The sequence below is a fragment of the Ranitomeya imitator genome, chromosome 1 (assembly GCF_032444005.1).
Source record: "Ranitomeya imitator isolate aRanImi1 chromosome 1, aRanImi1.pri, whole genome shotgun sequence".
In the NCBI taxonomy this organism is placed as follows: domain Eukaryota; kingdom Metazoa; phylum Chordata; class Amphibia; order Anura; family Dendrobatidae; genus Ranitomeya; species Ranitomeya imitator.
In genome coordinates this window covers 306,477,675-306,497,935 of record NC_091282.1, presented here as the reverse complement: position 1 = coordinate 306,497,935, position 20,261 = coordinate 306,477,675, and the positions used below count along the sequence as shown (strand labels likewise).

Genomic DNA, 20,261 nt, shown 5'->3' with positions numbered 1-20,261 from the left:
TCCACGCAGAGTTTACAAAAAATCTCCACACCTGACTAAAGGTGTGGAGGGTAACTCTGCTTCCCAGAGCTTCCAGCAAGACAGAAAATACTTCAAACTGATAATGCTGGACAAACAAAGAAAGCACAGAATGGATAAGACCACAAACTATGGACAGAAAAAGTAAGCAAAAACTTAGCTTTGCAGAACTGGTCAGGATAACAGGGAACTCCAAAGAGATGTGAATCCAACCAGGAACCATTTACAAGTGGCACTAGCTGAAGGAACAGCCAGGCTTAAATAGGCGAGAGAGGAGATGATAAGTGGAGGCAGCTGACCACAGCTAACTCCAAGGAGCAGCCATACCACTTGAAACCACAAGAGGGAGCCCAAGAGCAGAACTCACAAAAGTGCCACTTACAACCACCGGAGGGAGCCCAGGAGCAGAATTCACAACAGAAATGCCTCAAGACAAGGAAATGATGCTGAGTAGTGTTTGTGGCCTCCATGTGCATGTATGACCTCCCTACAACGCCTGGGCATGCTCCTGATGTGGAGGCGGATGGTCTCCTGAGGGATCTCCTCCCAGACCTGGACTAAAACATCCGCCAACTCCTGGACAGTCTGTGGTGCAATGTGACGTTGGTGGATGGTGCGAGACATGATGTCCCAGATGTGTTCAATCGGATTAAGGTCTGGGGATCAGGTGGGCCAGTCCATAGCTTCAATGGCTTCATCTTGCAGGAACTGCTGGCACACTCCAGCCACATGAGGTCTGGCATTGTCCTGCATTAGGAGGAACCCAGGGCCAACCGCACCAGCATATGGTCTCACAGGGGGTCTGAGGATCTCATCTCGGTACCTAACGGCAGTCAGGCTACCTCTCACGAACATATGAGGGCTGTGAGGCCCTCTAAAAGAAATGCCACCCCACACCATTACTGACCCACTGCCAAACCGGTCATGCTGATGGTTATTGCAGGCAGCAGATCGCTCTCCACGGTGTCTCCAGACTCTGTCATGTCTGTCATATGTGCTCAGTGTGAACCTGCTTTCATCTGTGAAGCGCACAGGGCACCAGTGGCGAATTTGCCAATCCTGGTGTTCTGTGGCAAATGCCAAGCGTCCCGCATGGTGTTGAGCTGTGAGCACAACCCCCATCTGTGGATGTCAGGAACTCAGACCATCCTCTTGGAGTCGGTTTTTAACTGTTTGTGCAGACACATGCACATTTGTTGCTTGCTGGAGGTCATTTTGCAGGGCTCTGGCAGTGCTCCTCCTGTTCCTCCTTGCACAAAGGCTGAGGTAGCAGTCCTGCTGCTGGGTTGTTGCCCTCCTAAGGCCCCCTCCACATCTCCTGGTGTACTGGCCTGTCTCCTGGTAGCGCCTCCAGCCACTATGCTGACAGACACAGCAAACTTTCTTGCCACAGCTCGCATTGATGTGCCATCCTGGATGAGATGCACTACCTGAGCCACTTGTGTGGGTTGTAGAGTCCGTCTCATGCTAGCACAAGTGTGAAAGCACAACGAACATTCAAAAGTGACCAAAACATCAGCCAGAAAGCATTGGTACTGAGATGTGGTCTGTGGTCCCCACCTGCAGAACAACTCCTTTATTGAGTGTGTATTGATAATTGCCAATACTTTCCATCTGTTGTCTATTCCATTTGCACAACAGCATGCGAAATTGATTGTCAGTGTTGCTTCCTAAGTGGACAGTTTGATTTCACAGAAGTTTGATTTACTTGGAGTTATATTCTGATGTTTAAAGGGAACCTGTCACCTGAATTTGGCGGGACCGGTTTTCGGTCATATGGGCGGAGTTTTCAGGTGTTTGATTCACCCTTTCCTTACCCGCTGGCTGCATGCTGGCCGCAATATTGGATTGAAGTTCATTCTATGTCCTCCGTAGTACACGCCTGCGCAAGGTAAGATTGCCTCCCTCCCTTTTGAGCTTTGCACTGTGCCTCAAAAGTAGTTTCCACCCACACATGGGGTACTGGCACATTCAGGAGAAATTGCACAACAAATTTGGGGGTCCAGTTTCTCCTGTTACACTTGAGAAAATAAAAAATGAGAGGCTAAAATAAAAACTTTGCGGGAAAATTTTATTTTTAAAAAAAATTTCTTAGCTCTGTTATAAACTTCTTAAAGGGAATCTATCACCGCCAAAATCAACGGTGAGGTAAGCCCACCGGCATCAGGGGCTTATCTACAGCATTCTGTAATGCTGTAGATAAGCCCCCGATGTATCCTAAAAGATGAGAAAAAAAGGTTAGATTATACTCACCTGGGCGGTCCCGCTGCCGTCCGATGCGATGGGCGTCGCGGTCCGGGTCCTCCCATCTTCTTATGATAACGTCCTTTTCTGGTCTTCACGCTGCGGCTCCGGCGTACTTTGTCTGCCCTGTTTAGGGCAGAGCAAAGTACTGCAGTGTGCAGGCGCCAGGAAAGGTCAGAGAGGCCCGGCGCCTGCACAATGCAGTACTTTGTTCTGCCCTCAACAGGGCAAAGTATGCCTGCGCCGCAGCGTGAAGACCAGAAGGACGTCATCTGATGAAGATAGGAGGCGCCGAAGCGGACCAGTAGCGGGATCGCCCCTGGGTGAGTATAATCTAACCTCTTTTTCTCATCTTTTAGGATACATCGGGGGCTTATCTACAGCATTACAGAATGCTGTAGATAAGCCCTTGATGCTGGTGGGCTTACCTCACCCTCAATTTTGGGGGTGACAGGTTCTCTTTAAAGAACCTGGTGGATCAAGATGCTCACGACACATCTAAATAAGCTCCCTGAGGGGTCTAGTTTCCAAAATGGTATCAATTGTGGGGGGTTCCACTGTTTAGGCACATCAGGGGCTCTCCAAACACGACATGGCATCCACTCTCATTCCAGCCAATTTTGTGTTCAAAAAGTCAAACCTTGCTCCTTCCCTTCCGGGTCCTGCCATGCGCCCAAACCGTGGTCTTCCTCCCCACATGGGGTATCAGTGTACTCAGGAGAAATTGCACAACAATATGAGACTATTTTCTCCTGCTACCTTTGTTAAACTAAAAAATTTGGGGCTAAAATTTGATTTTTGTGGGAAAAAATTAGATTTTTAATTTTTACAGCTCTACTTTATAAATTTATGCGAAGCATCGGGGGGTTCAGGGTGCTCACAAACATCTAGATAAGTCCCTTGATGGGCTTAATTTCCAAAATGAGGTAACTTGTGGGTCTTTCCAGTGTTTGGGCACATCAGGGGTTCTCCAAACGCGACAGGGCATCTGATCTCGATTCCAGCCAATTTTACTTCAAAACATCAAACGGCGCTCATTCCCTTCAGAGCCATGCTGTAACCCAAACAGTGATCTTCCTCCATGCATCGGATATCGGCATACTCAGGAGAAATTAACAATTTTTGAGACTATTTTCTCCTGCTACCTTTGTTAAAATAAAAAATTTGTGGCTAAAAGATGATTTTTATGGAAAAAAAATTAGGTTAATTTTTACAGCTCTATGTTATAAATTTATGTGAAGCACCTGGGGGTTCAGGGTGCTCACAAAAATCTAGATAAGCCCCTTGATGGGCCTAGTTTCCAAAATGGGGTAACTTGTGGGTCTTTCCAGTGTTTGGGCACATCAGGGGCTCTCCAAATGCGACAGGGCATCTGCTCTCGATTCCAGCCAATTTTACTTCAAAACATCAAACTGTGGTCCTTCGCTTCCGAGCCATGCTGTGACCCACTCAGTGGTCTTCCTCCATATCGGCGTACTCAGGAGAAATTGCACGACAATTTTTTGGGTTCATTTTCTCCTGCTAGCTTTGTTAACATAAAAAAATTGGGAGTAAAAGATGATTTTTGTGGAAAAGTCTAGTTTCCAAAACAGGGTCACTTGTGGGGGGTTTCCACTATTTAGGCACATCAGGGGCTCTCCAAACGTGACATGGCATCTGCTTTCAATTCCAGCCAATTTTACGTTCAAAATGACAAATGGTGCACCTTCCCTTCTGAGCTCTGCCATGCTCTCAAACAGTGGCTTTTCCCCACATACAGTTGTGGCCAAAAGTATTGACACCCCTGCAATTCTGTCAGATAATACTCAGTTTCTTCCTGAAAATGATTGTAATCACAAATTCTTTGGTATTATTATCTTCATTTAATTTGTCTTAAATGAAAAAACACAAAAGAGAATGAAGCAAAAAGCAAAAACATTGATCATTTCACACAAAACTCCAAAAATGGGCCAGACAAAAGTATTTGCACCCTCGGCCTAATACTTGGTTGCACAAACTTTAGCCAAAATAACTGCGACCAACCGCTTCCGGTAACCATCAATGAGTTTCTTACAATGCTCTGCTGGAATTTTAGACCATTCTTCTTTGGCAAACTGCTCCAGGTCCCTGATATTTGAAGGGTGCATTCTCCAAACTGCCATTTTTAGATCTCTCCATAGGTAATCTATGGGATTCAGGTCTGGACTCATTGCTGGCCACCTTAGAAGTCTCCAGTGCTTTCTCTCAAACCATTTTCTATTGCTTTTTGAAGTGTGTTTTGGGTCATTGTCCTGCTGGAAGACCCATGACCTCTGAGGGAGACCCAGCTTTCTCACACTGGGCCCTACATTATGCTGCAAAATTTGTTGGTAGTCCTCAGACTTCATAATGACATGCACACGGTCAAGCAGTCCAGTGCCAGAGGCAGCAAAGCAATCCCAAAACATCAGGGAACATCCGCCATGTTTGACTGTAGGGACCGTGTAAACTCTATGTTGATGCCTTTGCCCAAAAAGCTCTACTTTTGTCTCATCTGACCAGAGAACATTCTTCCAAAACGTTTTAGGCTTTTTCAGGTAAGTTTTGGCAAACTCCAGCCTGGCTTTTTTATGTCTCGGGGTAAGAAGTGGGGTCTTCCTGGGTCTCCTACCATACAGTCCCTTTTTATTCAGACGCTGACGAATAGTACGGGTTGACACTGTTGTACCCTCGGACTGCAGGGCAGCTTGAACTTGTTTGGATGTTAGTCGAGGTTCTTTATCCAACATCCGCACAATCTTGCGTTGAAATCTCTTGTCAAATTTTCTTTTCCGTCCACATCTAGGGAGGTTAGCCACAGTGCCATGGGCTTTAAACTTCTTGATGACACTGCGCACGGTAGACTCAGGAACATTCAGGTCTTTGGAGATGGATTTGTAGCCTTGAGATTGCTCATGCTTCCTCACAATTTGGTTTCTCAAGTCCTCAGACAGTTCTTTGGTCTTCTTTTCTCCATGCTCAATGTGGTACACACAAGGACACAGGACAGAGGTTGAGTCAACTTTAATCCATGTCAACTGGCTGCAAATGTGATTTAGTTATTGCCAACACCTGTTAGGTGCCACAGGTAAGTTACAGGTGCTGTTAATTACACAAATTAGAGAAGCATCACATGATTTTTCGAACAGTGCCAATACTTTTGTCCACCCCTTTTTTATGTTTAGTGTGGAATTATATCCAATTTGGCTTTAGGACAATTCTTTTTGTGTTTTTTCATTTAAGACAAATTAAATGAAGATAATAATAACAACAAAGAATATGTGTTTGCAATCATTTTCAGGAAGAAACTGAGTATTATCTGACAGAATTGCAGGGGTGTCAATACTTTTGGCCACAACTGTATGGGATATAAGCGTACTCAGGAGACATTGTTCAACAAATTTTGTGTTCCATTTTCTTTTGATACATTTGAGAAAAAAAAACAGGGCCGAAGTAATTTTTTTGTGAAAAAAGTTAAATGTTAATTTTTTTTCTTCCACATTGCTTCTTGAATGTGGTGTTGAACAGAGAGAGATTCCCCTGACTACAAAATCCTTCCAGGCATGCTCAGAATACAAAAACTGGATACGTTGCTGGATTTCTGTTTTTGACGGTCAGCGATGGATCCTGCGTCCATAGGCTTCCATTATAGCCAACGACGGGCAGCGCAGGACCCGTCGCTGAGCGATTTTCCGATGTGCAGAAAAAACATTCCTCTTAACATTTTCTCCACCCGACGGACAGCAATTTTCCGACAGATCCAGTGCACGACGGATGAAACGTGTGGCCATCCGTCACAATCTGTCGATAATACAAGTCTATAGGAGAATACAGGATCCTGCAGAAAAATTTGCAGGATCCTGTTTTTTCAAAAATCGAGGGATTTCGATGAGAGCTAAAAGACGGAAGTGTGAAAGAGGCCTTATGTATGTTTATATGAGCATGGCTATTTTTTGCAATCATTAAAGTTATGTTTTAATGGTACTCTCAATGCCTGATATATATAAAGATACAGCGCCACCCCTAAAAATGGATTGTGTATGGAATTGTTCACATCAATAGGGCTGAGTCGCAATACCATGCACAAGTCATTGCCAGGGGTGGCGCTCTTTCAGAAAGCAGCCATGTTATTCTAATCCAAGACAACTCCTTTAACACCATTGTTCCCTTTTACGCATTGCATTATAGTAATGCATGGACCCAGTCTAGATCAGGGGTAATCTTGGCACTCGCTTCACCTTTTGACTCCTTTCCAACTTATGACTCGTTTTTATTAAGTTGTTAAAATAATTGAAAGGCTTATTCCCCAAATCACAAGTAATTCCCCAGCCTCTCCCATGGGGTCCCCATGGGTAGTGTTCACCGACACAAAAAGACTTAGAAATCCTCCATTTTTTCAAAAAACACCAGAAAAAAGGCAGAGATGCTTACCTGCCCAGGCCTCCAAACAAATGCAGTATCAGGGTGCAGTGGACCTGATTAAAGATGGAGGCAACACAGGTGCAGCAATACCGATGAAACAGCCGCTCTCAGCCATCAATCTGTGGAGGAGGGGCGGCTGCTTGGTATATTAGTGCACAATAGATACTAATCTGTATTCGGTGTTATTCACATACAGGTGATACAGAGCATCTGGCTTACAGCCTATTAGTGACGCCCATATTCTTAGATCAGGTGGGCTGCCCAGTGCTAACCAAAAGCATCCGGTGTGAACAGAGGCCACAGTTTACAGAGGAATCTGGGCCCAACTGCACCCTGAAGGGTAAAGTGCAAAAAACACATAGTGAGGTATATGTGAGGTATTAGTTGATATTATGGCCAAAAATGGAAGCGCGCAAGGGTCCCCATGCTTGCTGCCATCTTTAATCAGGTCTACTGCACCCTGTGCATTTCTTTGAGGTCCCCGGTTAACAAGTATGGGCAGGAGATAAATAGTGAACTAGGAAATAATTCTTTAAAGTTGTTTTTTTATTTCAGTGCTGCAGTGTTGCCATGAACACAAGTTCCCTGCCCGTAGTAATATACTCAGCAGCTGCCGTCTTCTGCTCTTGCGCCATCTTGTTCCCGCAGCTTCGGACTGATTGGGAGTCAGACGTAACAGACACAAGCGCTCAGTGTAAGTCTATGAGACTCGTTCTTGCTCTCATACAATTACATCGAGAAGTGACCTCCGTATCACAAACACTGCAGCGATCCGGCAGGTCATATCCTGCAGAAGACGACCGAAGCGGCACCGACAACAGGCGAAGACGGCGGCTGGCAAGTGTAAGACCGGGGCCAGGAACTTACATTAGTGAAACCACTCTGAGGGTGAAATAAGAAAACCTCCCTGGAGTAGTGCATTAATGAAAATTTGCATCTACGGCTCCAAATTTTCCTATTTTCTATGAATTGTTTGATTTTGACCCTATGACAATAGTGAAAGCAATAAGATTCCCTCATGACAGAGACATGACATTGGGAGTCCTCACAGCAGACATTTCCTCCTCCACGTTGTCCTCGTCGTCAAATTCCCGCCCAGCTGCTGCACGTGACGCATGCGCACTCACGGATGAAATTTGAGTTCGCCTGCAGGCAAGAATTTGAACGCATGCGCAGCACGCCGGTCCCCTCCCCTTCCGGTCCCTTGGATAGCAGGTGTCTCACGTCCGCATCCGCTCTCAGTGAGGACATCATGGCGGCGTTGGGCAGGCTCTCTGGCATCCTTGGTCGTTCTGTGGCTAACCGTGGTCGCCTGTTTTCTGCAGCAGCTCATGCTGAGCATGGGGATGCAGGTATAGGGCGACACCAGTGCGGCGGGGTGGCCGGTACTGTGGGTCACCTTCAGCAGGCCGCTGTCCGTGAAGGTCACCCCGGTGATGCAGCCGCTCATCTGTACTTCTCTCCCCACAGCTCGTACATGGAAGATCCTGACCTTTGTGGTGGCGCTGCCCGGTGTGGCCGTGTGCATGCTGAACGCGTACCTGAAGGCGCAGCACCATGAGCCCCGGCCGGAGTTCGTAGCCTATGAGCACCTGAGGATCCGGACCAAGGTAGGGTCTCATCCTGAGGGAGGGGGTCTCATCCTGAGGGAGGGGGTCAGTAATGGCACCTGTGACTGGTCACTGATCTGCAGCGTCCTCCCTATGGAGGTGATCGGGGTGGATGTAAGATTACATGGACACTGGTCACTGATCTGCAGCGTCCTCCCTATGGAGGTGATCGGGGTGGATGTAAGATTACATGGACACTGGTCACTGATCTGCAGCGTCCTCCCTATGGAGGTGATCGGGGTGGATGTAAGATTACATGGACACTGGTCACTGATCTGCAGCGTCCTCCCTATGGAGGTGATCGGGGTGGATGTAAGATTACATGGACACTGGTCACTGATCTGCAGCGTCCTCCCTATGGAGGTGATCGGGGTGGATGTAAGATTACATGGACACTGGTCACTGATCTGCAGCGTCCTCCCTATGGAGGTGATCGGGGTGGATGTAAGATTACATGGACACTGGTCACTGATCTGCAGCGTCCTCCCTATGGAGGTGATCGGGGCGGATGTAAGATTACATGGACACTGGTCACTGATCTGCAGCGTCCTCCCTATGGAGGTGATCGGGGCCGATATATGACTACATGGACACTGGTCACTGATCTGCAGCGTCCTCCCTATGGAGGTGATCGGGTTGGATATGTGACTACATGGACACTGATCTGCAGCGTCCTCCCTATGGAGGTGATCGTGGTGGATATGTGACTACATGGACACAGAACTGCAGCGTCCTCCCTATGGTGGTGATCGGGGCCGATGTATGATTACATGGACACTGGTCACTGATCTGCAGCGTCCTCCCTATGGAGGTGATCAGGGCGGATGTATGACTATATGGACACTGGTCACTGATCTGCAGCATCCTCCCTATGGAGGTGATCGGGGCGGATGTATGACTATATGGACACTGGTCACTGATCTGCAGCATCCTCCCTATGGAGGTGATCGGGGAGATGTATGATTACATGGACACTGATCTGCAGCGTCCTCCCTATGGAGGTGATCGGGGCGGATGTATGACTATGGACACTGGTCACTGATCTGCAGCGACCTCCCTATGGAGGTGATCGGGGCGGATGTATGACTATATGGACACTGGTCACTGATCTGCAGCATCCTCCCTATGGAGGTGATCGGGGAGATGTATGATTACATGGACACTGATCTGCAGCGTCCTCCCTATGGAGGTGATCGGGGCGGATGTATGACTACATGGACACTGGTCACTGATCTGCAGCGTCCTCCCTATGGAGGTGATCGGGGTGGATGTAAGATTACATGGGCACTGGTCACTGATCTGCAGCGTCCTCCCTATGGAGGTGATCGGGGCGGATGTATGACTATATGGACACTGGTCACTGATCTGCAGCGTCCTCCCTATGGTGATGATTGGGGTGGATGTATGACTACATGGACACTGGTCACTGATCTGCAGCGTCCTCCCTATGGAGGTGATCGGGGTGGATATATGACTACATGGACACTGGTCACTGATCTGCAGCGTCCTCCCTATGGAGGTGATCGGGTTGGATATGTGACTACATGGACACTGATCTGCAGCGTCCTCCCTATGGAGGTGATCGCGGTGGATATGTGACTACATGGACACTGACCTGCAGCGTCCTCCCTATGGTGGTGATCGGGGCCGATGTATGATTACATAGACACTGGTCACTGATCTGCAGCGTCCTCCCTATGGAGGTGATCGGGGCGGATGTATGACTATATGGACACTGGTCACTGATCTGCAGCGTCCTCCCTATGGAGGTGATCGGGGCGGATGTATGACTATATGGACACTGGTCACTGATCTGCAGCGTCCTCCCTATGGAGGTGATCGGGGAGATGTATGATTACATGGACACTGATCTGCAGCGTCCTCCCTATGGAGGTGATCGGGGCGGATGTATGACTACATGGACACTGATCTGCAGCGTCCTCCCTATGGAGGTGATCAGGGTCGATGTAAGATTACATGGACCCTGGTCACTGATCTGCAGCGTCCTCCCTATGGAGGTGATCGGGGCCGATGTATGATTACATGTATACATTCTGACAACCCCTAGTCTATTCCTGCCTGTGGCATTAAAGTTTGACACATGAGACCTTGGGTTTTTATATAAATATTATATATTTGGGGCTTTGTGTAAAGTCACTTCTGCGCCCATCTTTGTGGTCTCTTCTAGGGAAGTCCAGGCCACAGTGGAGCTGAGATCATTTAGCCATTAACCAGAATTGTATTGGTAGAGGTTGTCTGCAATGAGCTTCAGTGACAGGCTGCTCGGAAACCACCGTGTAAAATCTCTAGTGAACATCAGATTTCCTACGTACGCTACATAAATGTTGTTGGGAACAACTTTTTTTTATTTAGTATATTGGACTGCGAGAAAGTAAAACTTGTTACTAGAATTGGCTCATGCAGATTAGTTTGAGCACATGCAGCTGAAATACTCGTGCGGTATATTCCAAACTTTCAAGGGCTTGTCCAGTTTTCACTTTCATTATTCCTTAACCCCATAGACATGAAAAATAGCGTCTGCTGCTGTTACTTGCACTTCCTGGTCCAGAGCTGCTTGTCTGCTACTGCCTTAGTCATTGATCAGCCGCAGCAGTGATATCACTTGTCCGGTGCAACCAATTGTTGGCTTCAGAGGCTCTGCATATATAGACCGCACAAGCCACTGAACCAAGGGATTGGCTGCAGTGGTGCCTAGATTTTGTGCCTTTAATTGGCATCGTCGGCTCTGCCCTACTGGTGGTAGAGCACAAGTAAAGGCCCCGTCACACATAGCGAGATCGCTAGCGAGATCGCTGCTGAGTCACAAGTTTTGTGACGCAACAGCGATCTCAGTAGCGATCTCGCTATGTGTGACACGTACCAGCGATCAGGCCCCTGCTGTGAGATCGCTGGTCGTGTCGGAATGGCCTGGGCCATTTTTTGATCGTTGAGGTCCTGCTGACATCGCTGAATCGGCGTGTGTGACGCCGATTCAGCGATGTCTTCGCTGGTAACCAGGGTAAACATCGGGTAACTAAGCGCAGGGCCGCGCTTAGTAACCCGATGTTTACCCTGGTTACCATCCTAAAAGTAAAAAAACAAACGCTACATACTTACCTATCGCTGTCTGTCCTCGGTGCTCTGCTTTTCTGGTCTGGCTGTGAGCGCCGGTCAGCCGGAAAGCAGAGCGGTGACGTCACCGCTCTGCTTTCCGGCCGCTGTGCTCACAGCCAGACCAGAGAAGCAGAGCAGCGGGGACAGACAGCGATAGGTAAGTATGTAGCGTTTGTTTTTTTTACTTTTAGGATGGTAACCAGGGTAAACATCGGGTTACTAAGCGCGGCCCTGCGCTTAGTTACCCGATGTTTACCCTGGTTACCGGGGACCTCGGGATCGTTGGTCGCTGGAGAGCTGTCTGTGTGACAGCTCTCCAGCGACCAAACAGCGACGCTGCAGCGATCCGGATCGTTGTCGGTATCGCTGCAGCGTCGCTATGTGTGACGGGGCCTTAACTGTATGCACCCAGAAGATGTCATTTCGGCAAATAAGTTCCTGTAAACAACAAAAAAAAAAAGCCAGAAAGATGTTTCCTGGGAACGCATACGCAGTTAAGTTTTGTCCTCAGCCCCCCAGTAGGGCAGAGCAAAGTGCTACTGTGCAAGCAGACGATGCTAATACCCATGCGCGAGAGCCTTCGCCTATGTGGATGATGTGAAAGCTGAACGCATCATCCACATCAATCAAAGCCCGGATGACTGCTTTTGGTGGCAAGGAGGCGGCACAGGCGCCATCGGACCGAATAAAAATCATTTACGTGCAGCATGGGGAAATTTTAAAACGTAGTTTTGGTGGTATACAAGGGGAGTAAGGGGATGATGGCCACGTGTGTAATGCTGTACAGGCGCTCAGAAAGGTGGTAGCATTGTTCACACTAAAAGCACAGTTCCCTTTAATCTGACTTGTGAAAACTATAAAGGCAAAAAAAATTGAAATACCAGAATTGCTAATTTTCTAGTTGCCACAACTTCAAAAGAAAATGCAATAACAAGTGATCAAAACGTCTTATCTACCCCAAAATAGTATCACTAAAAACACCAGGTCATCACACAGAACACAAGCTCTCATACAGCTCCATCGATCAAAAAATAGATATGGTAAAATGTGACTCAAGCTACATTTTTTTCTGTAATTTAAACACTTAAAAAAAAAAATAATAATAGATAAAATGCAAGTTTGGTATTGTAATCATACCTACTCAGTCATATTTCCAAGTCACTTTTATTACAGAATGAACTCCTAAAAAGTAAAATGCTAAAAGTTTTTTTTTTGCCTACAATCTCTTACCAACAGTGGCCGTTTTCAGATTTGAGTCCACCTGAGTCAATATCTGATTTTTGTTTACTTTTACAATGTCTGGTTTTCTTGGATACACAAAGGACGGCGATGGACCAGAAGGTGCAAAACAGTCACTTCTCCTTCGTCATTGTCATAATCATTGGAGAGTATATTGGCCAGCCAGCAGCGCCAATCATATTCACTGGTCACATAACCAGTTATGTCATCTATTGCCAATCTTGTGCCGCCTTCAATCATTTCATGGACTTCACTGTCGTTGCTGGATTAAAAAATCCTTGTTTTTATTTGTTTCACTACCTGGAATGACAGTTTGTATTGCCGAGTCCCTTCTTCGAAGTCCTGGTTTGTACAGTACATAAACTGGATGTTAGAAAAAATTTTTCTTACTCCACTTGAAAAGTTGCATGGGTATTAAGATTTGGTGTGAACAAGACCTCTGGAGGCTAGCTCGAGGTGCAAGGCGATTCACGGGGTCTCCTAAACCATCACATACACCTTTGCCATGAACTGTGGCAAAAAAGTACCCTTTAGCTTCCACTCCAATCTTTGTCTTGACATACATTTATAAGGTTTTTCCTATTTTATACTGGGCAAAAGAGCCAGAGAAGTAGTAGACCTTGCTCAAACTTGGTAGGATGTCAGTTTTTATCACTGAAATCAATTTTTTTTTTTTTGGGGGGGGGGGGGGACAAATGGACAGCTATTTAATCATGAAGTGAGCACTCGGATACCATAACTACACTCTTGTATTTTATTTCTGACTGTAAGCAGTGCCGGCTTATTACTTTTCAACGTAGCAGACAACAGACCGGATGCTGCGCTCATTGTACAGGGTGCTGAGGAAGATATTGCACATGGGAGACACTACGGGGACCAGTCCTTGAAACGAGCATCACTGATGATGCTTCATTTCAGGGCGGCAAACAAAGTAAGGGGAGTGACAGGATGTGCCAGCCCCTTCGCTGATTCTATGTTTCTGGCAGGAAAGGGGAGTGACAGCAGTTTCAGCCAGCAGATGACTATTTGTTTGAGTATCCCATCATGCACTGAGGATTCTCAGACGAATCGTCATTGGACGTAGGTAATATATAGAGGCATTCTACCATGACCTGTTACAAAAGTCATTAGTTTTTAAAGATTTATTAATTCAATTTCCTTTTTGGACTAACCCTTTAAGGACTATCAGCTGGTCACAAAAACGTTTTCCAAAGTCTTCTGAACTTTAAGAAACAGTGTCAAAAGTCTATCTGTCACCAGATATCCACTGTTTATAAGTTATACTATCTACCATGGCCTCTTCAAAATGATTTAAAGGGAACCTGTCACCCCCAAAATCAAAGATAAGATAAGCTAAGCCCACCAGCATCAGGGGCTTATCTACAGCATTCTGGATTCCTGTAGATAAGCCCCCGATGTATCCTAAAAGATGAGAAAAAGAGGTTAGATTATACTCACCCAGGGGTGTTACCCACTGTGGTGGGCATCGCGGTCTGGGGCCTCCTCTCTTCTTACAATGATGTCCTCTTCTTGTCTTCACGCCAAGGCTCCGGCGTACTTTGTCTGCCCTGTTGAGAGCAAAGTACTGCAGTGCGCAGGCGCCAGGAAAGGTCAGAGAGGCCCAACAAAGTACGCCTGCGCTGGAGCCGCAGCGTGAAGACAAGAGGGCGTCATCTGACGAAGATAGGTGTCGGACTGCGACATGGACCGGGACAGCCCCTGGGTGAGTATAATCTAACCTCTTTTTCTCATCTTTTAGGATACATCGGGTGCCTATCTACAGGATTTCAGAATGCTGTAGATAAGCCCCTGATGCCGGTGGGCTTGGCTGACCTTCGATTTTGGGGGTGACTGGTTCCCTTTTAATATATACATTTTTTGGAGAGACTTTTTTTCTGGGCACATTATTAGAGACACATTCCCAGATTGGTGATCACAAGTATCTTTCAGCTTACCTCCTTCAATCCTAAGCTTAGTGTTCTGTGGCTGTACATACGCACAGTGAGTGTGCACTACTACTACCAGCCAGGACACAATTGAAAATCCTATTTTGGCAGAAGTTGGGGAAAAAAAAAATTCATAGGTCTCTTTCAAATTGACAAGAACCAGCCTGTTATGGATATGTTTCCTTACACTTAACTTTCATACAGTCCTTTCTTAGCAGGTATAATTCAGCTCATGTCATCCCTATTGTTAAAACCTTTCACTTTAACCACTATAGATTAATTTAATGATTTGCTCGGTTTAATGTTAGAAGTCATGAAACTTTTTTTTTAATTTTTTTTTTATTTTATTTGGAAAATACAGGCCCTACTCTTTAAGAGTTTAAGACCATATTCTGAACAGATCTGAATTTGAGAGCATAGGAGGCACATGTGAATTGTTGAAACATTTTATATCCATTTTTTTTTTTTTTTGAAAATGCTTTTCAAAATTTAGCGTGTTAGCCTGCAAGGGTAAAACATGAACAGATATTCTTGTGACATATCGGTTGAAAGCCTGTATGGTTATGAGTGCAATGTAGTTTTTTTCTGTTTTTCTATCTTGGTTCTGGCCTGAGTTGAGGAGAAACGTAAAGGTACGCAACACAGAAATTCACATTTTTAAAAAAAAAAAAAAAAAATTTTTTTTTTTTCTTCCCATTTTTCATTCTCTAACATAGTATTACCAGAGAACAAAATCTCAAGATAATTAAAAATATACTGTATATAGAAAACCTGAACTCAGGAGTGCTAGAGATGATGCGCCTGACCCAGGGTTAATGGGTCTGAGAATTTCCCTATTATACAGTTATAGTAATAGTGTAATAAATCTCTGTACTTTGCATTTACTGGTGTGTGTGTTCTTTTTACAGAAATTCCCTTGGGGAGATGGAGTGAAGAGCCTTTTCCACAATTCCCATGCAAATGCTCTTCCCACTGGCTATGAAGAGTCTGAGCACTCTGAACATTAGACCTCGGACACCTTGTTATCTGGACCAGTGTGGTGTATGGGCCCATATAATGAGCAGGGATCACGCTATTCTATTTAATGCTGTACATGCCCACAACCTTCTATTGCTGCGGTAGAAGTTGTCTAAATAAAGTTTCTGATTGGACCTATATGCATTGACTGATCCTTTATGGAGCCTGTGCTTTATTATATCTAAATCTGCTGCCTCCTTTCAGTATCCTGTCTCAGCGAATGCCCGCTGATGGTATAGACTGTTGCAGTTATTTGATGTTAGTGACCCCAGGACAGACAGTGGGGAGTAACGAGAAGCTGCACAAGGCTAAAAATGCACATTATTCATTTTTTTCTGCATAAGACTGCAGCTATTAACATCTTCACGCTCCATGAAATGTCTAAGACTTGCTTGTTCCACAGAGGGCAGATGCCAGCTATATCATATAGCATATTCACACTAGCCACTAAATAAACAATCTAAGATAATAATAAAGTGAGCAAATTGGGCATGAAAATAAAATAGGGCACTTAGTTAACATGATTTTGATGATAAAAAAAAAGTAAAAGCCATTCCACCAAGGTGACCCTATTCGGGATGGTCCTAACCTTTAGTATTAAAACCTTATGATCTGGCAAATGACGTATTTGTGATTAAGGGCCGAGCAGAACCGAGACCCCCTACTACATAAACCGTGTCCTTATGATATACATGCATTGTGTAGGTGCACGTTCTCACTGGCCACTAAACAGACAAACCCTAAGATAATAAAGTGAGCAAATACCCTGCAGTAAATAAATTAAATGGCATTACTGTATGACAATAACATGGGGTACTTGGTTAACAACAAAATGCCAGAATTATGGAATTCTTGGCCGCCACAACATTGTAATAAGAGGCGATCAAAACATTGTATCTACCCCAAAGAGGTACCTGTAAAAAAAAAAAACGTCAGCTCAAACCGCCCATATCCCAAAAAAATGAAAACATTACAGGTCACGGAAAATTCTTAAAAATTTCAGAATTTTTTTTTTTTTCAACAATAAAACCCCCCAAACTATACATATTTTGTATCTTCGTACCGACAAGAAGAATCATATTGTCAGGTGAGTTTCACCATATATTGAACAGGTTAAATAAAAAACAAAATAAGGTGACATTGCACTTTTTCTCTTTTTACATTTCAAAGCACTTTGAATTTTGTTTCCATTTTTCAGTACACTGTGATAAAATGAATGGTGTCATTCAAAAGTACAACTCGTCCCACAAAGAACAAGCCCTCATACGGCTATATTGACGGAAAAATAAAAACATTATGGTTCTGGGAAGGAGGGGAGGAAAAACGGAAAATGGTTATGGCGGAAAGTGGTTAAGTGCAGTATTTCAACCCGAAAGTTAGTTTGGGCGCCACTCTGCCCTACCGTGACATGAACGCAGGGAGCTGATGTGATGCCATGACAGCCGGGCATCAGCTAAAGCCGCTGTACCTGTCTTGTGATCTCTTCTGTGGCTGGCTTCATGGAGGTCTGTAATGAAAATACTGCGTTGCATGGTGAAAACGACACATGCACAAGTCCCCTAGAGGAACTAACCAATTAAATCTTTTAAATATAAAAATTTAGAATCCCTTCACCTCCCTCGCCTTTCTCCAATTCACAATAAAACAAAATATGCATATTTGGCATCAGAAAAGTCTATCAATCTAAAATTAAGTTGGTTGGTAAACGCTGTAATGAGAAACAAAACGCCACACATTTTATTTGGCTGCCACAATGATTGAGTCTTTTTTTTTTTTTATAACATTAAAGTATAGTATTTAACATTTTATTTAATTTCTACAAATAAAAGCACCAGCTTGCCATGCCAAGAAGAGGCCCTCTTGCTGCTCCATCAATGATAATATGTCATGGGTCTTGGAAAATGGCTGTTTTACAAAATTCTGACTTTTAAAGCCAACAAAATAGGAAAATAACTATGTTTGGAATAATCATACTGGTCTGGAGAATCATGTTTAGGTAATTTTTATTACACAATTAACGTTGTACCAATAAAACCCCAAAGAACAATGAATTGAATTTTTTTTCCCATATTCAGTGCTTTTGGAAATTTGCCAATTTCCCTTACTCTACATGGTAAAATGTATGGTGTTATTTAAAGGGAACCTGTCACCCCGTTTTTTCAGTATGAGATAAAAATACCGTTAAATAGGGCCTGATCTGTGCTTTACAATAGGGTATTTTTTGTCCCCTGATTTCCCACCTATGCTGCCGAAATACCTTACAAAAGTCGCCGTTTTCGCCTGTCAATCAGGCTGGTCTGGTCAAAAGGGCGTGGTCACAGCACTGTTTCTCCCCCACATCTTGCTTATGTTCCCGTTGGTGGCGTAGTGCTTCTCGCATGCGCAAGTGCCGAATGCACTGCGCAGCTGTAGAAAAAGAGCGCGCTCTCCGCTATTCAGCGGTTTCTCGCTGGGCGAGGCCATCTTCCTGAGGCCGCGCATGCGCAGATGGAGTGTCCTGCTTCCCGGGGCTTCAGGAAAATGGCCACGGGATGCCGCGCGTGCGCAGATGGAGATCGCGGCGGCCATTTTCCTGAAGCCGAGTTCGCAAGATAGCGTCCCATCTCCATTCCAGCCAATTTTGCATTGAAAAGTCAAATGGCGCTCCTTCCCTTCCGAGCTCTCCCATGCGCCCAAACAGTGGTTTACCCCCACATATGGGGTATCGAGGTACTCAGGACAAATTGTACAACAACTTTTGGGGTCCATTTTCTCCTGTTACCCTTGGTAAAATAAAACAAATTGGAGCTGAAGTAAATTTTTTGTGAAAAAAATAAAAATAAAATTTAAATGTTAATTTTTTTTTTTTTTTAAAGATTCCAAAAGTTCCTGTGAAGCGCCAGAACGGTTAATAACCTCTTGAATGTGGTTTTGAGCACCTTGAGGGGTGCAGTTTTTAGAATGGTGTCACACTTGGTTATTTTCTATCATATAGACCCCTCAAAATGACTTCAAATGAGATGTGGTCCCTAAAAAAAATGGTGTTGTAAAAATGAGAAATCGCTGGTCAACTTTTAACCCTTATAACTCCCTAACAAAAAAAAATTTTGTTCCCAAAATTGTGCTGATGTAAAGTAGACATGTGGGAAATGTAATTTATTAAGTATTTTGTGTGACATATCTCTGATTTAAGGCCATAAAATTCAAAGTTGGAAAATTGCAAAATGTTCTAAATTTTCGCCAAATTTCCGTTTTTTTCACAAATAAACGCAGGTAATATCAATGAAATTTTACCACTATTATGAAGCCCAATATGTCACGAGAAAACATTGTCAGAATCACCGGGATCCGTTGAAGCATTCCAGAGTTAAAACCTCATAGGGACAGTGGTCAGAATTGTAAAAATTGGCCCGGTCATTAACGTGCAAACCACCCTCGGGGCTTAAGGCGTTGAGTGTACATGGGCGTAATGTACCAAATCACACAAGGAGTGCACCTGTAAACATAACGTTATAGCCACTAGGGGGCAGGATAAAACTTCCAATACACATCGCTTGACTGTTTTCAGTATCTTCATATGTTAGTCTTGTTAAAAAGTGACTGCATTCATGTGTTGCTTTTTTTGCAGCAGCAAAACGAAAGCAATTTTTTAAAGGGAACCTGTCACCCCCAAAATTGAAGGTGAGCTAAGCCCACAGGCATCAGGGGCTTATCTACAGCATTCTGTAATGCTGTAGATCAGGGGTGTCAAACTGCATTCCTCAAGAACCGCAAACCATGCGTGTTTTCAAGATTTCCTTAGCTTTGCACAAGGTGCTGTAATCATTATGTGTGTAGGTGATTAAATTATCACCTGTGCAGTACAAGGAAATCCTGAAAACATGACTTGTTTGCAGCCCTTGAGGAATGCAGTTTGACACCCCTGCTGTAGATAAGCCCCCGATGTAACTGGAAAGATGAGAAAAAGAGGTTAGATTATACTCACCCAGGGGCAGGCCCGCTGCTGGTCCGGTCCTATGGACATTGTTGTCCGGGGCCTCCCATCTTCTTACCATGACGTCCTCTTCTTGTCTTCATGCCGCGGCTCCGGCGCAGGCGTACTTTGACCTGTTGAGGGCAGAGCAAAGTACTGCAGTGCACAGGCGGCAGGCCTCTCTGACCTTTCCCGGCTCTCCTCGAATGTGAACGGCTGAAAGAGAGCGAAAGTGAGCTTCGGCAATGTCGAGTATGTCTGTGGTGGTGTTCATTAGACACCTTGACCTTGTCCCTCCCTGATGGTTGAGATATGCTACTACTGTTGTATTGTCAGACTGGACCCTTACATGTGAATCCCGCAGAGATGGTAGCCACCTGAGTAGGGCCTTTTTTACTGCCGTAAGCTCCTTCCAATTCGAGGACTCTTGGGCCTCTAAGAGAGACCATTGCAATTGAGTCCAAACATCTCCTATATGAGCTCCCCATTCTATTGGACTGGCATTTGTTGTAACTGTGTTGTTTAGCCACCATCTCAGACTGCTCAGAGTGGTGGTGGATAGCCTGAGTCTTCCGCCTAGATGACCCTGAAGACTCCTTTCCGCATCCAGGACTTGGGCCTGCAATACTCGAGTGTGGATTTGAGCCCACTGGACGGCCGGTATGCAAGATGTTAAGGATCCCAAAAGGGACATTGCGTCTC

The 20,261-nt window shown here is 45.1% G+C and overlaps 1 protein-coding gene across 1 annotated transcript; it reads left to right on the top strand.

Moving 5' to 3' along the window:
* The first annotated feature begins 7,874 nt into the window (after positions 1–7,874).
* COX6A1 (cytochrome c oxidase subunit 6A1) lies at positions 7,875–15,745 on the top strand. The gene is made up of 3 exons (XM_069758157.1): positions 7,875–8,033; positions 8,152–8,291; positions 15,499–15,745. The coding sequence occupies exons 1-3, from the start codon at positions 7,934–7,936 to the stop codon at positions 15,595–15,597; spliced, it is 339 nt and encodes a 112-aa protein (XP_069614258.1). The 5' UTR covers positions 7,875–7,933; the 3' UTR covers positions 15,598–15,745.
* The last annotated feature ends 4,516 nt before the right edge of the window (positions 15,746–20,261 follow it).